This window comes from Hibiscus syriacus, unplaced genomic scaffold (assembly GCF_006381635.1).
Source record: "Hibiscus syriacus cultivar Baekdansim isolate YM2019G1 unplaced genomic scaffold, ASM638163v2 tig00110597_pilon, whole genome shotgun sequence".
NCBI lineage: Eukaryota > Viridiplantae > Streptophyta > Magnoliopsida > Malvales > Malvaceae > Hibiscus > Hibiscus syriacus.
The window spans coordinates 5,022,934-5,041,304 of record NW_024062795.1 but is presented as its reverse complement, the minus strand read 5'-3'; the positions used below and the strand labels follow the sequence as shown (position 1 = coordinate 5,041,304).

General features: G+C 33.5%; 1 protein-coding gene, 1 long non-coding RNA gene and 1 pseudogene across 2 annotated transcripts; 1 reads left to right on the top strand and 2 right to left on the bottom strand.

The window, feature by feature from the left end:
* Positions 1-120: 120 nt before the first annotated feature.
* On the top strand, positions 121-978 carry LOC120134565. Its single transcript, XR_005517177.1, has 2 exons — positions 121-250; positions 330-978. It is a non-coding gene; the product is annotated as an uncharacterized LOC120134565 (long non-coding RNA).
* A 4,043-nt stretch (positions 979-5,021) lies between these two features.
* Positions 5,022-8,447, bottom strand: LOC120134563 (extra-large guanine nucleotide-binding protein 1-like). The gene is made up of 10 exons (XM_039151002.1): positions 8,347-8,447; positions 7,959-8,268; positions 7,270-7,916; positions 7,035-7,172; positions 6,839-6,943; positions 6,571-6,735; positions 6,300-6,474; positions 5,971-6,212; positions 5,725-5,885; positions 5,022-5,631 (listed from the first exon to the last, which is right to left on the bottom strand). Exons 2-10 carry the CDS (start codon positions 8,242-8,244, stop codon positions 5,037-5,039), a joined length of 2,514 nt encoding a protein of 837 aa, XP_039006933.1. The 5' UTR covers positions 8,245-8,268; positions 8,347-8,447; the 3' UTR covers positions 5,022-5,036.
* A 1,485-nt stretch (positions 8,448-9,932) lies between these two features.
* LOC120133891 lies at positions 9,933-14,762 on the bottom strand (annotated as a pseudogene).
* Positions 14,763-18,371: the final 3,609 nt, after the last annotated feature.

The following is an 18,371-nucleotide window of genomic DNA, read 5'->3' as shown; positions in this document are numbered from 1 at the left end:
CAAGCCTTTGTTGCCATCACTTACCTTTTCTGTGAAGGAACTATATTCCAGTCTCAATATTGAAATATTTGTCTTGTTTGACGAGTAGATAAGGATTACCTTTTCCTTTTAAAAAAAAATGAATTAGAGTTCCCTCTATTTAGTTCCATTGGTGTAACCTATTTATGTTTGCAGGTAAAAATTCTTACGCAATGTCAGTCCTAAGACGCGTAGAAATGAAATTAGATGGGCTAGACATTACAGATAGAAGGTATCTGCTTTGTTTCGAGACTGGAAAGAGGTATCGAGTGAAATATGTATTAACAGGCAATTCTTTTGTACCTCTTCAGGGAACTTAGCATTGCGGAGCAAGTGGATTATCTATTAAAGCAAGCTACGAGTGTTGTTAATCTTTGTAGCATGTATGAAGGTTGGACGCCATGGATTTGAACTTCGAAGTCTTTCTTTTCAAGGCGGTCTCAACTATTGGAGGCACTTCAATTACTTGTCACGTGGTCTGACTATGCTTCAATCTGGAAGCTTTAACACAAAGGAGGCATAGGAACGATGGCAACTTTTGGTTTTATTAAAAATGAAAAAGAAGCCCAGGTCCCCAATGCAGAACGAACCCGAATAGAGTCAGGGCACGTGCTCCAACCCTGTTTCACAATATATCTCGACAGGTGGTGCTATAGCATCAAGTGTGGATAGCCATGATTTTGGTTTCCTCTACCTCTGGCGTATCAGCGCCCGACGAAGTTACAGCAACATCGGACATCATTCAGATGGGAACTTCGGTGAAAGCCACATACATTGTGGTTTAAAGTTGATCGGCGATTGACATGGAGATAAAGATTAGTTTCATGATTTATGAACATTGGCCAAATGCAAACCAAGCAAGCCAATATTTTTATGGCATTTCCATCTTTGCTGTCTTAGAAGATGTCTCTTTCACTTTTATCATATCCACAGTGAATAAAAAGGAAGAAATATGAAAAAGATCTGTATGCACAATGCCCATAGATTGGTCTTTATATGTACAGTCATTAATGATGGGTTCTTATATTATATCGCATATTTAAAGTCGTGGTATTCGGCTTTAGTGGGCAGGCCTCTTGATGTTTCCTAAAGTGTCAAACCCACATAGAAATCTGTAAATAAAAAAAAATAAATAAACTTTCAAATATGCTTTACCATTGGGGCCACCAGAAATGTTCAATTGTAGCCAACAGATCTGTAACGTAAAGCCACACCGGAGCAGTTACAAGGCCCAAGTTGTCTATTTTGCTGCTTAGCTTGGCAAAATTGGCCCAATAAGGTATATGGGTTTTTATTTAGCCCATTAGGACAAGTAAAAATTTATTTTGGGATCTATGGTCTTTTCTACAGTGACATGGAACTCGTCATGTCAAGATGACGAATTTTAATAAAAAATATTTTTTTTCTAACTTTTTATCTCGATGTGATAGATTTTAATAAAGAAATTATATTTTATTTGAATTCATTAATTCGGCGTAACGAGTTCGAATAAAAAATATATTTTTATTGGAACTCGTCACCTCGGAGTGACGAGTTCTAATAACACTGTAAAAAATATCGTATATCTCAAAATAAATCTTTACTTACCCTAATGGGTTAAAAAAACCTATTATCTTTATTGGGCTAAATCAGCCGCTTAGCTCCTGGCCACATGAACGAATCCAAATATGCCAACTCTTCTAGAGGAAACAAAATCTAGGTGCTACAACAAACAAAGATACGATTATTATTGTAATACATAATTTTTTTAATAGTTTGAAATGATTATAAGATAATATATATACATTTTCTTAAGATATTGACAAGATATATAAACTCTATAGATATAATTTCTCGAATCCAAAACCCTAGGAAGCACAATGTTGTTGTTAATGGATTTTATTATTATAATATTTTAAAAAAAATGAGAGTTTGAATTGATAGGTCCTATTATTGTAATATTAAAAAAATATGAGAGTTCGAATAATTTTTTTAAAAAGAAATCACTAATTTTATTAAAAATAAAAATATATTTTAAATTACAATAAAGATTTATAATCATAATTGTAAAATAAGCACATAATTAGGACAATTTTTTATAATCATTAAAACAAAACTATCAACTTAAGATCACATAAGGATCATACAATAAAATATTAAAATCTAACAAAAAAACTCGAATAAAGATCTATACAAACAGATATGATCACATTGACAAATGAACCAAAAAAGAAGATTAAGCAACTGAAAGACCACCGACAAACTAAAAATCAGACTCGAGTGACGTGAAAAACTATCTACAAACGCATAAAGGGTATCCAAATCCAATCCGAGAGTCCAAATGAGAGGAGATCAACAATATAACATATAAGCGTCATCCTCAGCAGTCATGGCGATATCAAATAAACACTTAGAAAAAAATAAGTGAAAAAACGTCCAAATAACCGAAAAACGTGCCAAAAAGAAGAAGAAAAACATGACATAAATGTATAGTAAAACGTATTATACAATCAAACTTTTTGAAAATAAAAAACAAAACAAAATAAAGATAATATAAGAAATTAAAATTACAATAAAAAATATCGACGGTCGATAACCAACATTAAAATTAGTGTTATCGTCGATCAACAAAGATAAAAATAAAAAAAAATATGAACGGCTTACCAATGAGAGAAAGCTAAAGTTTGAATACATTTATGTATATAATTATTTAGGGATTTTGATAGATTAATATTATATTAAAAACAAGATAATGGTAATTTAATTATAGTTTTGATCATTGAGCTATGCTTTAAAGTTGGAGTTTAGTTTTATACTCCTAGTTAGGGGTGAACAAAACTCAACTCGACTTGAAAAATAATTTTTTTTAATTTTGAGTTATTCAAGTCACCTTGAATTATAAATTCGGTTTTCGAGTTCGAGTCAAGTTGAAATATCAAAATTTTGACTAACTCGAAAAACCAAAAATTTGGATGAGTATTTTGACAGATTTACGATTTAGTCCTTGATTTCCTATTCCTTCAATTCTTCCTTCATTCTAAGTCAATTTGTTTTTACCAAATTTGAACCACACACTCCTAAACCATCATAAAATACATATGTACTTTCAATTCAAATTTTATACAACAAAATTTTTATTTTTTTCAATTTAGTCCCTATATTTTGCATGATTTCCATATTTCTTCAATTCTTTTTTTTATTTATAAATTGTGAGTTTTATTATCCAAAGAGAACAGAATTTTGCTACCGCTAATACAACATCTAGGCTATCCATATAAAAAAGAGGAATACTTTAATGAATCTTCTACCTTGTATATTTCTTCAATTCATTTTTCATTTTAAGTACTTTTTTAAACCAAATTTAAACCACATACTCCCCTACCACTATAGAATACTTATGTAACTTCAATTATTATTATTTTTACTAAAAATATACTCTTTTTAATTTAATCCTTTAACTTTGTATTTTACTCAATTTAGTCTTTTGACTACAATTGTCTACAAATTCTTTCTTCACATCAATTCTTTAACTATTGTATACTCCCGTTAATCTTTTATCCACAAAATACATTCTTTAAAATATAATATTGTAAATACATTTTATAATTTTAGATTGTATGTGATATATTAAATAACATGATAATGTGAAAAAATATGAAAATATATATATATCTTATATGGTTAGAGAAAGTCGAAAAATTGGAATAAATTTGTATTATAATACTACAGATAATTACAATTAAATTTTTATAGAAACTCGAACAACTCGACTCGAGTTTCTTAAACTCGGTTTGACTCAAAAAAATTTCAAGTTAAGTTCGAGTTATAAAATATGACTCGAATAATTCAAAAAATTTTGACTCGACTCGATCGAATGCTCGTCCCTACTCTTAGTTAAAAAAACAATAAAAAAAGTCAGTGGGAAAACTTAAAGGAGATCATTTTTTTAGAGAGAAAAATTATAGGATTAAATCTTAAATTTGAAAATAATATAAGGATTAAAGACCAAGTAAGGTACGATATCTATGTAAGTGGTGGTAGCCATTGACAGTCGTTTTTATATTGAAGATGGTATGACCGTTATACAGGGGAAACTTCCCCACTCGAGATATTCATTCCCAGGATTTGGGAATATCCTTTTCTTCCATTTGAACTTGTATCTAGGGGCGGACCACAAATTGGTTCTCTCATATTGGAATATCCTTTGTTTAATAGTCTAATACTCATTTTCACGTGGGTTTTCTATTTCCAGTGAGTCAATAACCCACAGATTCGGCACCACCAAATGAAAACTACAGGTGATTTTCCAAACACCACACCTCAGAATTCTCATTTTCTTCTATATTAACCCTTCTGCTTCCCCTCAGTTTCCTCATTAAAGAAACAGAGAAAAGCAAACAAATTCATTCAAGCTTTGGTGGCAAAAAATGTCTGCAGTAGTTGGTGAGTTGATGGACGAGGTAGCAGCAAAGCTTAAAGCGAAGGTTCAAGCAAGAAATCCCTTCATGTCGATAAGGGCTAAAAAAGAGCAGCAGTTTGCCAAGGAAGGTTGAGTAGAAGAGGAGGAAGCTTCTAAAGATGATACTAACGAGTCTACAATGTCGGAAGCTACTGTCTGTATGCTTATAGACCGGTTTGGCCCTTGGTGATTGACCAGAATTAATAATGTAACCAAATTCCATTTTTACATAACTTTTGTTCAACTCTATGCTATGATTGTGATATGTAAATTATAATTGTTTTATTGTTGATTTTGTTCATCGTTAAGTTTATGGCAGTTTTGCTTTGAATGTTCCTTTGTTTTGTATCTTATTCCCCCAGCAAAGTAATAATTTTTTTTATTGGGAATCTGGTAAATACAAGAAATTTAAAAAGTGTTTACAGTGATTCATGATTGGTATGTGATTTTGAACAAAATAATAATAAAGGAATTGATAGTTGCAGAAAAGATTTTGTTTGGGGCCTAAGAATCTGATATTTTTACATCTATTTTCTAGTTTTCTTTTATCTGTAATCCTTGCAAGGAAGCTAAAAAAGGGTCATGAAGTTGAGCTTGCTTCTATATCTGTAGACGACATCTCGACGTTGATGAAGCTGTTGTCGTTGTACTCCCAATTAAGAATGTCTCCGGTGTACCTGAGAGCTTCATCGACAGAATCGGGCTCCAAGCCTGTAACCATGGAGACGTACAGCTTACTATCCGTAAGCGAATTGAATAGCCTCTTGAACTTTACTGCAATGTAGTGGAAGGCACGCTGTGCTAGTCTAGCATGCTTGTTTCCATCATTGCTGCAGTTGATGTTGGACGGTTGATTATGGCTGATAACAGGGTCGAAGTCATGGAACCACTCGCATCGAGTCAGGGGAGCCTGCTCGATTTTTTCTTCGAGCAGGTCGGCTTTGTTGAGTATAAGAAGGAATTCCTTTTGCTCGAATGCCGGATGGGTGACAATACTTTCAAACAGTTGCTTGCTTGCCACCATTTTGTTTACCAGAACTCCATTACTGTCTAATGAGAACTCGTCGTAGTCGGTCAAGGAGACGCAAAACAGGACGATATCGACATCTTCGAACATCCCTACCCACTTGCAGTTCTCCCCAAGGCTACTGGGATGCAATCTAATAAGTTGGAACCTGCAGATTCGGAACAAGTCATGTTAAGCAAGATAAATATATGTAATTTAGTTTGTAGTGTACGACTTATGCATAGAATGGAGTATAACTAACCTTGCTGATGGATCATGTTGATAACCATCAACAAAGCTCTCTCTATCTGATGTCGGAAATGAGAATTCCATGCAACATAGTCCGTTGGACGACGCGAGTCCCTCAGCATTCAAGATATCCATATCCGAGGGCTCGTAATCCGTCTTTGAAATCTCAACAGCCTGAGAAGAAGATGAAGTTTACACTATAAGAATTGCTAAGAAGATCAAGTGCTTTTAGTTTTATTATCAAGGGGGGCCGGCTTACCCGTTCTAAGAAATAAGTAGCAGCTCTGGGCAGCGTTTTGAGTTCATGTCTTCGGTTATATGTGGCCTGAAAGCCAGCATCATTCCACAGCTCCTGAACATATGGTGCATAATCACAAATAGAATCTGGGAAGATGACTTCCAAATTACCAGACACCATCACTTGGATAAGCCACTCCGTGAAGGCTTTCAGTCTGGGGGAAATCGAATATTCGGATTTACCATCAATCTGGCTTGCACTGTCTGTTGTCAACAATGAAGGTCACACTCTATTTAACAATGAATTCAATTAGAGTATATAGTAAATCATATTGTGCCATTGCGGTGTACCTGAAGGACCAGATTCATCAGCAATCTGCCTTTTCCTATTCTCCGTTAAGACTTCTTCAAATTGTTCTCGCCCTTCGAGCAATATAGCAAGATAGCCATACAAATTGCTTTGGATCATCAATTTGATATTCCGGCGTTCATCTTCTGAGAAGGAAACATTATACAGAATCTTGGCCTGCAATAAGCAAGTGACGATATTCGAAGTTTCACTTAGCATATTCTTCATTTCGAGTGGCATAAAACCATAGACTATTAGTCATAAATTGATTACCTGCTTGTATATTGTACTTGTGCCTGACTTTTGATAGCCAACTAGAAGAAGTTTATGAAGCACTTGCTGCTCCCGGGTTCTCTGGCTGACATCTTCTCCGGCAGGGTTCGCTGGATTAGGAGGAACCGGCAAAGACAAGAGAGCGCAAAAAAGCTTAACTCGAGTCTGAAAATAAGGTACATGTACAGCATCCATATTATTGCTAAGGACGTGACATAAGGGAAAATAACTATGCTTCTGCAGTATGCACATCCATATGAAAATATACCATCTTCCATATAGGCCCCTTTTCATTATTTTGACCCTCTTCCTGGTACAATCCATCGGCACTTAGCCAAAAACTCGGTTTTCCTTCACAATTAACTCCAGCGATCTGAAAAAATATATTTAACAGATTGGCACTGAACTTGCATGTCTAGGAAACCATAATTTAAAAGAACTCAATCATGTACAGTAACAATAACCTGCAGCATCCACAGCTCGTTTCTTGTAATCTCACGATTATTTACTATTACTTTCGCATTTCCATTGCTAGCATGAGCCTTGATTTGTCCTCCAACATTGAGCTGAGCAGTAATAATCTGGCACGGCCCGTGTCCTTCCTGATTATTCAGCAGAGCAGTAAAATCAATTTCAATGGAAGAGAACAAACCATAGATTACTTGTAAGGCAAAAACAAAGGAAAGGTTTAGTTGTTACCTTTCCCCACAATCCAGATACTTTGTCATACCAATGGAGTCCTGGTTTTAGTTTCTTCGGCGGGTTTGGGCAGGTTTGCAAAACATGCAACTCAGCTTGATTCAGAGGCTCTCCATTGACAACGATCTGCTCAGGTGGTAGTTGGTTTGCCATGCACGTCTTCTCGGAATTCATTGCCTGTTGAACTTCCAACTCATTGAGCAACCTCTTGAGCATCCTGGAACATTTTCCGAGACTTGCTCGCTTCGATTCCTCGATCTTCTTACCTATGCAAGTAACACATTTTCTTCCCTCCGGCATCGACCCCATTGCTCTTAATACACACTTGTAACAAAACTTTGCATCACAAACAATGCAAATCTCCTTCTCTGTAAACCGGTTCCCCTTTAAGCACCTATAACATGACCCTTTTTTCGCCTTCCTCGCAATAGATTGTGCAGCGGTGTCGGTGCTTTCGGTCTCAGAATGGTTAGAGCTCAACTCGTCTTGAAGCACGTCACATGATTCCGGATCACGGAAAGTTACGACAGATGGTCTTTTGACATGGCAAGTAGTCTCTTTGTTATGATCCTCCCCTTTTTGAGAAAATACCTCAGATGATGAAAGTGAAGGTGAGCTCAACACTGACTCAGTTGTATCAGAATCAACTAATTCTAACCCCATTGATGGTCTCCTCGAACTATCATCAACTTCAGTTGATGATTCATTGGATAGTTTTGGAGCTACTGGTTTAGCCTTCACAATTGGTTGGATAACAGGCAATAAAACATCACTCAAGACATAGGAAGAGGAAACCGGAGCCGCCGTGGGGAGACGTTCAACGTCCACCGGAACAGCTTTGGGGATGTCAAAACTGACCGGAGGACCATGGTACTCAATAGCAAATGAATATTCAACGTTACTGTCATCATCATTATCATCTTTAGCAGAAGATGATTTCCCAACAGGAAGAAATTTTCCTAGAATCCCAGCCATTAGTTATTCCAAAATAATCTCAAAGAATTCATGAAGCAAACCAAAAGAATCAAACTTTGGCAAACGGGAACAGAACACCAATACGTGAATGACTCATTCAAACAATTAAACAAAATCCATTTTCCTTTTTTCTTTTCAACACCTAAACCATTGCTGAAAGAGACCCTTTGTTGCTTTGAGGTCAAAATCATGTAGAAGCAAGAAAATGAAAAGATGGGAGACGTACGAGGAGAGGGAAATTTCCAGGAAAATGATAATGGAAATGGGGTTTTTGCAAACGAAACAATAAAGAACTATGAAAATGGCAAAGTCTTGTGTTGGTGGTAAACGATGGGGACTGGAGAGATGACTGGACTGAGTTGATAGACATATTTGTCTTACGTTTAGTCATTGTTTTTTTTTCCAACTCAACGCGGTGGAGAAGAGAAGAAGCTACAAGGAAACAGGGGGTTGACTATTTAAGAGATGATGAAAACTTGAAATCCCCTTTATATGTCATAATTACGTTACCGATTCATCATAAAATAATTATTGTAGTTAGGGATAGGCATAGGTCGGATTTTTGTCCATCCGACTCAATTTGAGGATAAGAAATTCTCTACCCGAAATCCGACTCGAACCCGATCTAATATATAACTTAAAAATTCGATCCGACTCGAAATAATAAAAAAATATTATTTTTATTCAATAAAAACAGTGACTTAATTGAAAAAAATAATATATAGAGGAGTATTACTGTAATTATTCTTAAACATATAAGATAATTTTTTTGGTCGGGTCGGGTTTTTTTTACCCTAAACCCGACCCGAACTCAATTTTTTTAAAAAAAAACTACCCGATCGGGTCGGATCGGAACCTGTCGGGTTCAGGTCTCATATCCATCTCTAATTGAAATGTTAATTTTCTTAATTCATTATATAATAATAATAATAATTAATAATTTTATATCTTTTTAATAGTTTGAATGAGTATATTTTTATTTATAATATTCCTTAATTATTAATAATGCATATATATATATATATATACTACAAACGTAATCGCTTGAAATCGAAATTTATAGGAAAATTAATACTCTTTTTTTCTGAAAGATCATTTAATTGATTCATATTTAAATATATAACAATAAAAGTTGGAGTTTGAAAAAATGTACTTAAATGAAAGATGGAGGTAGTCAACTGAGTAACATTTTAATTGATCCAACTGTATTATCTTCGTTCTTTGGAGCAAGATAAAAGCAAGCAAAAATAAAGTGTGTAAGCTTTATGTCCGGTGGTATTTTCTTTTTCCACATTTATCAAGTCTGAATCCAACCAAACTGGTCATCCATACTGATGTTGTAAGATTAAGATAAATAGTCAAACTCGTTAAATCATTGATTTTCGATTCAATTATTCGAATGATCAAATAATATTAAAAAAATTATAGAAGTTTATTTTAATATATATATATATATTATTTGGTTAAACTGATTTTAATTTTTTAATTATTTATAATAACAATGTCGTTAATTGAACGAATCAAGCCATCGGTGTTCGGTTCGACAAGGTTATAGTAACACTGACAAGTGGAACTAGTAACAAAGAAAGCTTTACAATATGTTTTTTTAATGAGATATCAATTACCGACCTATCTTTTCAAGTAAATACTACATAACAGAAACATGTTTCTGCAACTATTTGTAATCACTTCAGCACAGCTGAATTTCAATTTCTTGCTCTCCCAACTGATCTTAGCATGCCTTAGTCCCCTTGGTTTCACTGTAAAGTTGATCAATTTTCTCCTGCAAGTAACAATCGGCATATGATGTACATCATTTCCATGCAATTAATATAAACTTTCACTCATTACCATCAACTAAGTTTTGATCTTTTTCAGGTTCGTATACGAATGATTTTATGTTAGGTATATGAAAAATTTAACGCGAGTTAAATTAGAAAATTTCAGACGATGTTAAATTAGATAATCATTAAAAATAAGAAGAAAATATTTAAATTACATGAGAATTTAAAAATTTTAAGTGTACGACCTCACCCCTGCACCCCTTTTGTCTATCCCGATCCCAATTCCCAATCAATGATTTGGGGGGGGGAGAGAGAAAGCATACCTTGTAGTATTTGAGCAGTTGTGGCCTCTTAAGCTTGAAAGTTGGGGTCACCATATCCCTCTCCATGTCGAAGGGGTTCTGTTCCAAATGCACCGCTTTCAGCATTTCAAAGCCTCTAAGCTGTTGGAAGTATAGATTTTGCATCAGTTGATGAAAAAAACTTAAATGGTTTCTATAACTTGCAGGACAAGGAAGAGGAAGTTGTTGAGGACTTGAGGTATTTATCTACATACCTGATGTTTCTTGCCAGTGCTGTTTAGCTCGTTCAAAATGTACTTCTTCGCCTTCAGGTTTTCGCATAATGACTTGAAATCAGTAGGTTCATTCTGTTCCATTGCCCAGTCTTCTAAAGCCTTCCTCTCAGGGACTACCACAGCCACCAGAAATGACTCGAAACTGTTCCCGTAAACCCAAATCTGTCCATCGGAATGTTTCAACAAATTCATTTTTAGGGTCTTAATGGAGTACTATGTGTAACTGGTTAAATAGTTATATGTACGACAACATACCGATGCTATAAGAGGGCAACGCGAGTATGTGTTCTCGATGTTCTCAACTGCAACATATTCGCCTTGAGAAAGCTTGAATATGTTCTTTTTCCTGTCGATGATCTTCATCGTCCCATCGGGTTGCAGTTCACCGATGTCACCTGCAATGATATCAACATATTTATATCAGTACGAGTCGCGGTTAATAAGAGCAGCAAGTGCATATTTCTTTAGTACCTGTATGAAACCAGCCATCAATAACAACTTCATCAGTTAGGTCTTGCCTCTTGTAGTAACCTGAGAAAAGGGTGTTTCCCCTCAGGCATATTTCTCCGCGTGGCACATCGGAAAGTGCATCGTATCCCATCTCCGGCACCGATTCAAGTCTTGCTTCAATAGTTGTTATTGGAACCCCAACAGTTCCGATCATAGACATTACATTTGCAAGGGAAGTATAACAGCCACCACAGGTCTCAGTCAAACCTATTACATTGAAGAAAACCAGAATAATTTCAATAAACTTGAGCAGAATTTTTTTTCATCAACACTTGTTTTAGTTGTTACCATATCCTTGTGATAAATTAGAGCAGCAGGAGACCCTCGGAAACTCCTCCACATGCCTCGGCAAAGGCGCTGCACCCGATAGCATTATACGAACTTTGCCTCCCAATGCTTGTCTTACCTACAAGAATTACATGAATTTTAGCAAGTAAATCAGGGGTCTTAATCAGAATAGAGAAAAAGATGTCACGATCGAAAAACAAACCTTCTCGAAGACAAGTTTGTCCATGAGAGGGGATGCTTTGTCTTGTGGGAATCCATTCTCCATATTTCTTAATTTGCTGTTTTTAGCTTTTACATTAGTTGGACTGTAGAGTAACACAATCAAGCAAATCCAACAACCAAATAAAAGGTTTACCAGTATACTTACTAGTTATAGGCATACTGGAACAACTTATTCCTAAGTAGACCACCCGATGCAATTTTGTTAACAATACCTTCAAGAACAAGTTACATGGTACTGCTTTAGAACATACAACAGGTATCAACATGAGTTTAAATTCATAGAGATGATTTGTCGATATGTACAGGTGTATATGCGGTCATAAACTCTTGGAACCGCGCAAAATGCTGTCGGTTTTAGTTCCTGGAGATCGTCCATTAAATAACGCACATCCTGCAAGTAAAGCATGAGGATTTAATTAGATGCTTTAATACAAAAGCAGGTAAAAGAGTATATAAAATTGTAATCTTACCCCTTACCAGAATCCTATTGAGGAACCTCTTTTGATGAAATAGGTCTCCATCATCTGATCGTAGACGTGAGCCAGAGGGAGGAAGGAGAAATATGCATCCTCTTCTGAACACTGTAATGCAATTCATGTGATATATGTTAAACTTTACAACAAAGAAAGACTCAAAACACTTCAATGTTTTATGATTAAAAGGGTTTATGTTTGCTTTCTCACAGGTTTGTCTGTAACTTCTATCAGTTGATCTATAGACAAAACTTCTGTCATGATTGCCCTGTTTGTGAGAATGACTCCTTTTGGTTCTCCTGTTGTTCCACTTGTATACATTATTGTGCATATATCAGTCTTCTGTTTTGGTGGAAGCTCACAGTCCAAAGAACCCTATGAAAACGTTTAACTTTGTTTTGTAAATTTGAGTTAACCGATGCAGCATCGTTTCGATTGAAACATATGGGCACAAACATGTTACCAGCTCGGAGAATTCCTTCCATGAAAAGACAGATACACCTAGCTCTTCGGCTTCCTTCTTTTGTGTGCTAGAAACATTTGCAAAGCTGACAATGGCTGAAGAACAGAAGATGTATACTTCAATTGGTAAGCTTTTACTGCAGACAATAAGTAATCTTAATGTCAAAGCACCTAATTATTGGAATCTGCACTTACTTTTTAAGTAAGAACAACATGCTGGAAGGCATGATAGGATCTGTCCAGGATCAAAAGCACATTGTGAAACGAAGCTAAATGCGACTGAAAACATATTGCATCATCTGCAATGAAAACTTACAGAGGGGAGTTTGTTCTCTTGAACAAAGGCTATTTTAACTTCAGCATGGTTAACGATGAACTCCACCGCATTAGCACCTGGACAACATAAAAACAGATAAATTATCACCTCGAAACCAAATGAAGAACAACCGATAACTGCGAAGCTTTCCAATCAATACACCGAAAAATGTATCGACAAAAGAGGTGTCATACCAAGACTATCATATAGAGGTACATATGTTACAGCTTGACTGTTACAAGCCTGTGGAAGAAGGCAACCAAACAAATTATACAACATAAGTCACTTAGCAGTCAGAAAACAGATACTAGGCAAGGCATACCTCCATAGCAATGATCCACTCCGGACAATTGGAACCGTAGATACCGCATCGGTCTCCCTAGAAACATGACAGTAAGTTTTTTGTTGGTCAATATTCAGATTAAACTGGTTAACATTAGAGTTACTTACAGGATTGACACCCTGGTTCCTCAAGGCAGAACCAATTCTGAGAGCAGCATCATAAGCCTCCTGATATGTGATCCATACATAAGGACCGGCTTGCTGCAAAAGCAAAGGAAACTGAGTTATGTTATCCGATAAAAGGAAAGAGTAAACACCTCAATTTTCAGTTTTGTCCTAGTGTTAACATGTTCTTATCCAGTGCATGGAAGTTTGAAATATTTAATTTTGGGACAGACCAAGGCAATGGCACAAAGTAGTAAACTTTGAGCATCAAGTTACTATCTTATTGAAGCATTTGGTCTGTTCTCTAGTAATAATCCTGTTATTACCTTAGGGTCTGTTCTCTAGTAATAATCCTGTTATTACCTTAGAATCTGTGGTTTGTCGTCGTCCCAGCATTCGATTGGTCGGATTCCTTTTAACAGAATCGCTGCAGGAAGAAAATAATATTAGAAAGTAAAAAAGAGTCTAACCTATTAGCTCAGCTGGTTAGATCATCCTGCATGGAACAATTATTTTTCTCTTTTTGTATTTTGTTGGTCTAATTGTATTTTGGTGCCTGTGTTGTACTCAAGTTTATGATTTTGTTCTTATATTTTCATTTGGCGTAATTTGATCCTCCACTTTTAGAATGTAAACATCTTTTCAACATACAAAAAAATCATTATTAACATGAACGTAAACATCCAAATCTAGTCCTTATACTTCAATTTGACACAATCTATTCTTCTACTTTTATGATGTAAACATCCTTTCAACACAAAAAAGACCACTTATCAACATAGTTATGATGTTTTTAATAATGAAGTGGGCCAATAGTTTAATAAAAATAGTTATGGTGTTAACTATTTGGACTAATGAATGATATTATAAAAATTGAGTGGTCAAATTATGATTATTGGACTAAATCTCAAATTTGAGCCTGATTGAAGGACCAAAACCATAATTGTACCATTGTAATAAATCAGATAATTATTATATTTACTGACACTAAAATTCTTAGAGTATGAAAAATAATAATTTAACAACCAAAAACAGAACAAAACAAAAATTAGCAATGTAATATTTTAGAATATAATAATAATAATAATAATAATAATTTTTATTTAATTATTTGTGTCTGATTTATTGGTTTTAAGTGATTCCATGAGATAAACAACTCTTATTAACATCATTATATCTTCTAGATCTTGCGTTAGCCCAAAACTATAAACAAATCTTTGCAGAAATGAGCAAACTGCATATATATTCTCACCTAAAGAACTCCCATGGAGAATGCATTCCGTCCGGCAAATCCAAGAGACCATCCTTAGCATATATGCACCGATAAACCGGCCCGGCAGACGGCTTTTTCCCAGTTCCAGGCCTCGATTCTTCAACCTTTACTGCGTACGAGACCGACATTGTATGTTGTCACCTTAACAAATGCAAACAAGATAGCAAGAACTCCGTGAACATGTATGATAAGCTGTGATGATAAATGATATTTAACCACAAAAGAAAGGAAAGGGAAAATGTAAAGGGGGACGGTGGTGGGAGAGTTAGTTGAGCTGCTACCTCAATAACTTCGTATATGCAAACTTTTTCTTTTAATAATTCGATATAATGCTTGTATTGTTCCGATCCTTTTTTTCATTTTTAATTAAAAATATATTGAACGATAATGAGATAATTAAATAAATATGTTCAATCTCTGTCCTTCAATATATGGTGATAATATTATTATATTTAAACAAAAAACTGGAAATTGGATTGGGCAATGCAATGGGTTAAGAGTTTGGGGAAATCTTTGCCACTCTTATTTATGATGGAGGTTGAGAGGTTGGTGTGAATCAGTGAATGTTGTTTTTCTTTCTAATACTTATTTTCACCTCATTTAGTTTCCGTATCTAATTCATGAGTTGCTGAATTAGTTGAAGATCGTCGACTTCTTAATTTGCATGTTCATGGCTAGTGTTTAGATAGCTAATAATTAAGGTATGACATGTCATGTGATTTTAATGCAATATAAACATAATTGGTTTATGTTCTATCGTGTTATAAGATGCTTAATGTTTTTAAATAATATTTAATATTTAAATTTTGTAGATAAATTCAATGCTAAAATAATATTATATATATATATATATATATATATATTGGATGGAGGGATGATTACAAGAAGGCATTATTTGTATAAAATCACTACTAATTATTGACAACACATATACACTTTACATATACAATTGTTCGAACTCAATGTCTCTAATCTCAAATACTTTTTTCATTATAAACAAATATGAAAAGTGTAATTAAAACCTCTAAGAATATTTAATTTAATAAAACTGTATAATGTTTAAAATGACGAAATTATTTTTTTCAGTTTATATAGGAGAAAATGAGAGACTTCTTTTTCGAACAGTTATAAGTTATTTAATGGGAGCATTTCAGAAAAGGACTCTATTGATATGAGACATTTTATATATCTATATTTGTATGGAATCATTAATAAATATTTTATTGATAGTAATTTGGATCACTTTTCCTTTTAATATTATTATAATGTCATATTTATTTTAATTGATTTTAAGAAAAATAATTGTGGACAATTTTTTAATGAAAAATAATAGGAAAACGAATGAAAAAAGAAACAATATTGGTAAGTCAATGGAATATGGGTAGAGGTCATAAATGTGGCTCACCAGTTAAGGAGGCAGTTAATGCTTCGGAGTCCAAACTTTATTCCACTCATACCATGATATAAAATTAATTAATTTTTATATAAAAATTAATAATTAAATAAATTTAAGATATATATTAAAAAATTCTCAGCATATATTTTTCGTAACTAGGGATGGGCATGGGTCGGGTTTGGGTCAAGTTTTGGCTAACCCGACCTGAAAAATTTACATCCTTCACCTGACCCGAAAATTATATACCCTCCACCCGACTTGAACTCTACCCGATTTTTTAAGATAAAATCCGAACCAGATCCGACCCGACTCAAAATAATAAAAAACAAATATTTAATTGAAAAAAATATATAGAGGATATTATTGTAAGTATTCCTAAATATATAAGGTAAAATTATTTTTTCGGGTTGGGTCGAATCGGATATTTTTTACCTTAAACGTGAACCCTAAACTTACCCAACCCGAACATCACGTTTAAAAAACCCAACACAACCCGAATCCGAACCCGAGTTTTTTTTAAAGGGTTGGGTCTGAACCCGTCAGGTTCGGATCCCATGCCCATCCCTATTTATAACCTCTTTTTATCTTTATTTGATAAGCGATAATATTAATTTTGATGCTAATTGTTGATTTTTTTCATTACATTTTTTTAAATTTTTTAGTTTTTTTATAACTCTATATTTATGATGTATTTTATTTACCTTTTATGCATTTTCGATAAACTATATTATTAAATATTTTATTGATACTTTTTAAAATTAGAATCTTTAAAAAATTATCTAGAGAAAATAAAAGAAATTTTTTGTTACTAATGAATATTGAACCAACAACTTAAGAGGTAGAGCAAATATCAATTGAAAACTTTTAAGTACTTGTTCTAAAGATTGTTGACAATTAAAATTTTAAATTTAATTCAATGGTTTCAAATATTTTTCATATTTTTCATAAATGATTTATTGATTTTTTTCTAAATTTAAGTTTTATATGTTTCATTAATAATTAAGAATGTGTCAATGAGGTTGATTTAAGTAATAAGTAGTTTATATTAAATTTGAGACATTATATATATAGAAAATTTATGTGAAGAGACTCACATACTAAAATTAAATATATATGATACAAATCAGCCTAAATTAATCTTTACAAAACAGTGAAGAACTGGAGGGCAACAAATTAAAGTACTTTTGGCATTAAACATTTTTGTCGCTATGGTCAATTCTAGAAAACCCGGACTAGGTGGGCTGATTCCTTTAACCAATGGGCTCGACCTAACTCCACTCTTTATCTCCGGACCATCCACCTCAAGTATTTTTTATGAGAGAAAACTCAAATCCATATTGATTATTTTTAATAAAATTATAAAAAGTAATAAATCGACAAAATATTGAAAATTATGATTTTCATAAAGGAGTGTTTATATGCCTGATTAATGGTTATTTAGTTACCATTTAAAAAGTTAATAATGGACGTATACTACAAATACTTTTTAGAGGGAATTTTTATATTATATATATTTATGGTAAAAAAAAGTTTAAGGGACGACTTTCCAATCCAGAGTCAATATATATCTAAGACTAAATCACGATTTATATATGAATTAACAGATTGTCCACCAAGAGTGACAGTAGTAGGATTGAACTTGGTCTTACAAACTAAAATTTCTGAATCTCAATCATGTGTACCAATATTCGTGGGCTAAAGGGAATTTATATTCTATACTATTAAATTTTCATTTTAATTTAGAGCATACAAATTATACCAATAAACTTGTATAGCTAAAAACTGAATTACTTTTAGTAACAATATTAAATTAGTTAAAATAGAATAATTGAATTGATACTTTTACGTAACATATATTTACGTATCAACCTCAAATAATGTTTAATTGATAATTTTAGTTTTTTAATAATTTATAAAAAAAACTAGTTATTTTTATTTTAGATTTATTTAAATGACATGTTAGAAGCACAAACCAAACGACCTTAATGGTTAAAGGATTTGTTATTGTACTTTAAGGTCCTAGGTTTGAGCACTATGTATACAAGAGTATGAACATTCATTGTCAAATGATTGAAAGTTTTTCACCAGATACTACCTTGTATTCACCCCATATATATCAAATTTAATTTTTTGTTTTAATTATTTAACAATATATGAATGAATTTTAATAAGAATTATTTAATGATGTTGGTATAAGTTGATATAACTTTGGGGTGTTTATGAAAGTCTAAAACTTATTCGGTTCAATGACTTCAAAAAGATCGCGCTCCAAACGAATAGCTTTAACGTGCAGAAGCTCCCTATCTTCCAACACTCTATTCTCTCATCCGAGCCATCAATGTTATAATCAACAAAGTCCAATATTATTCTCATATAACG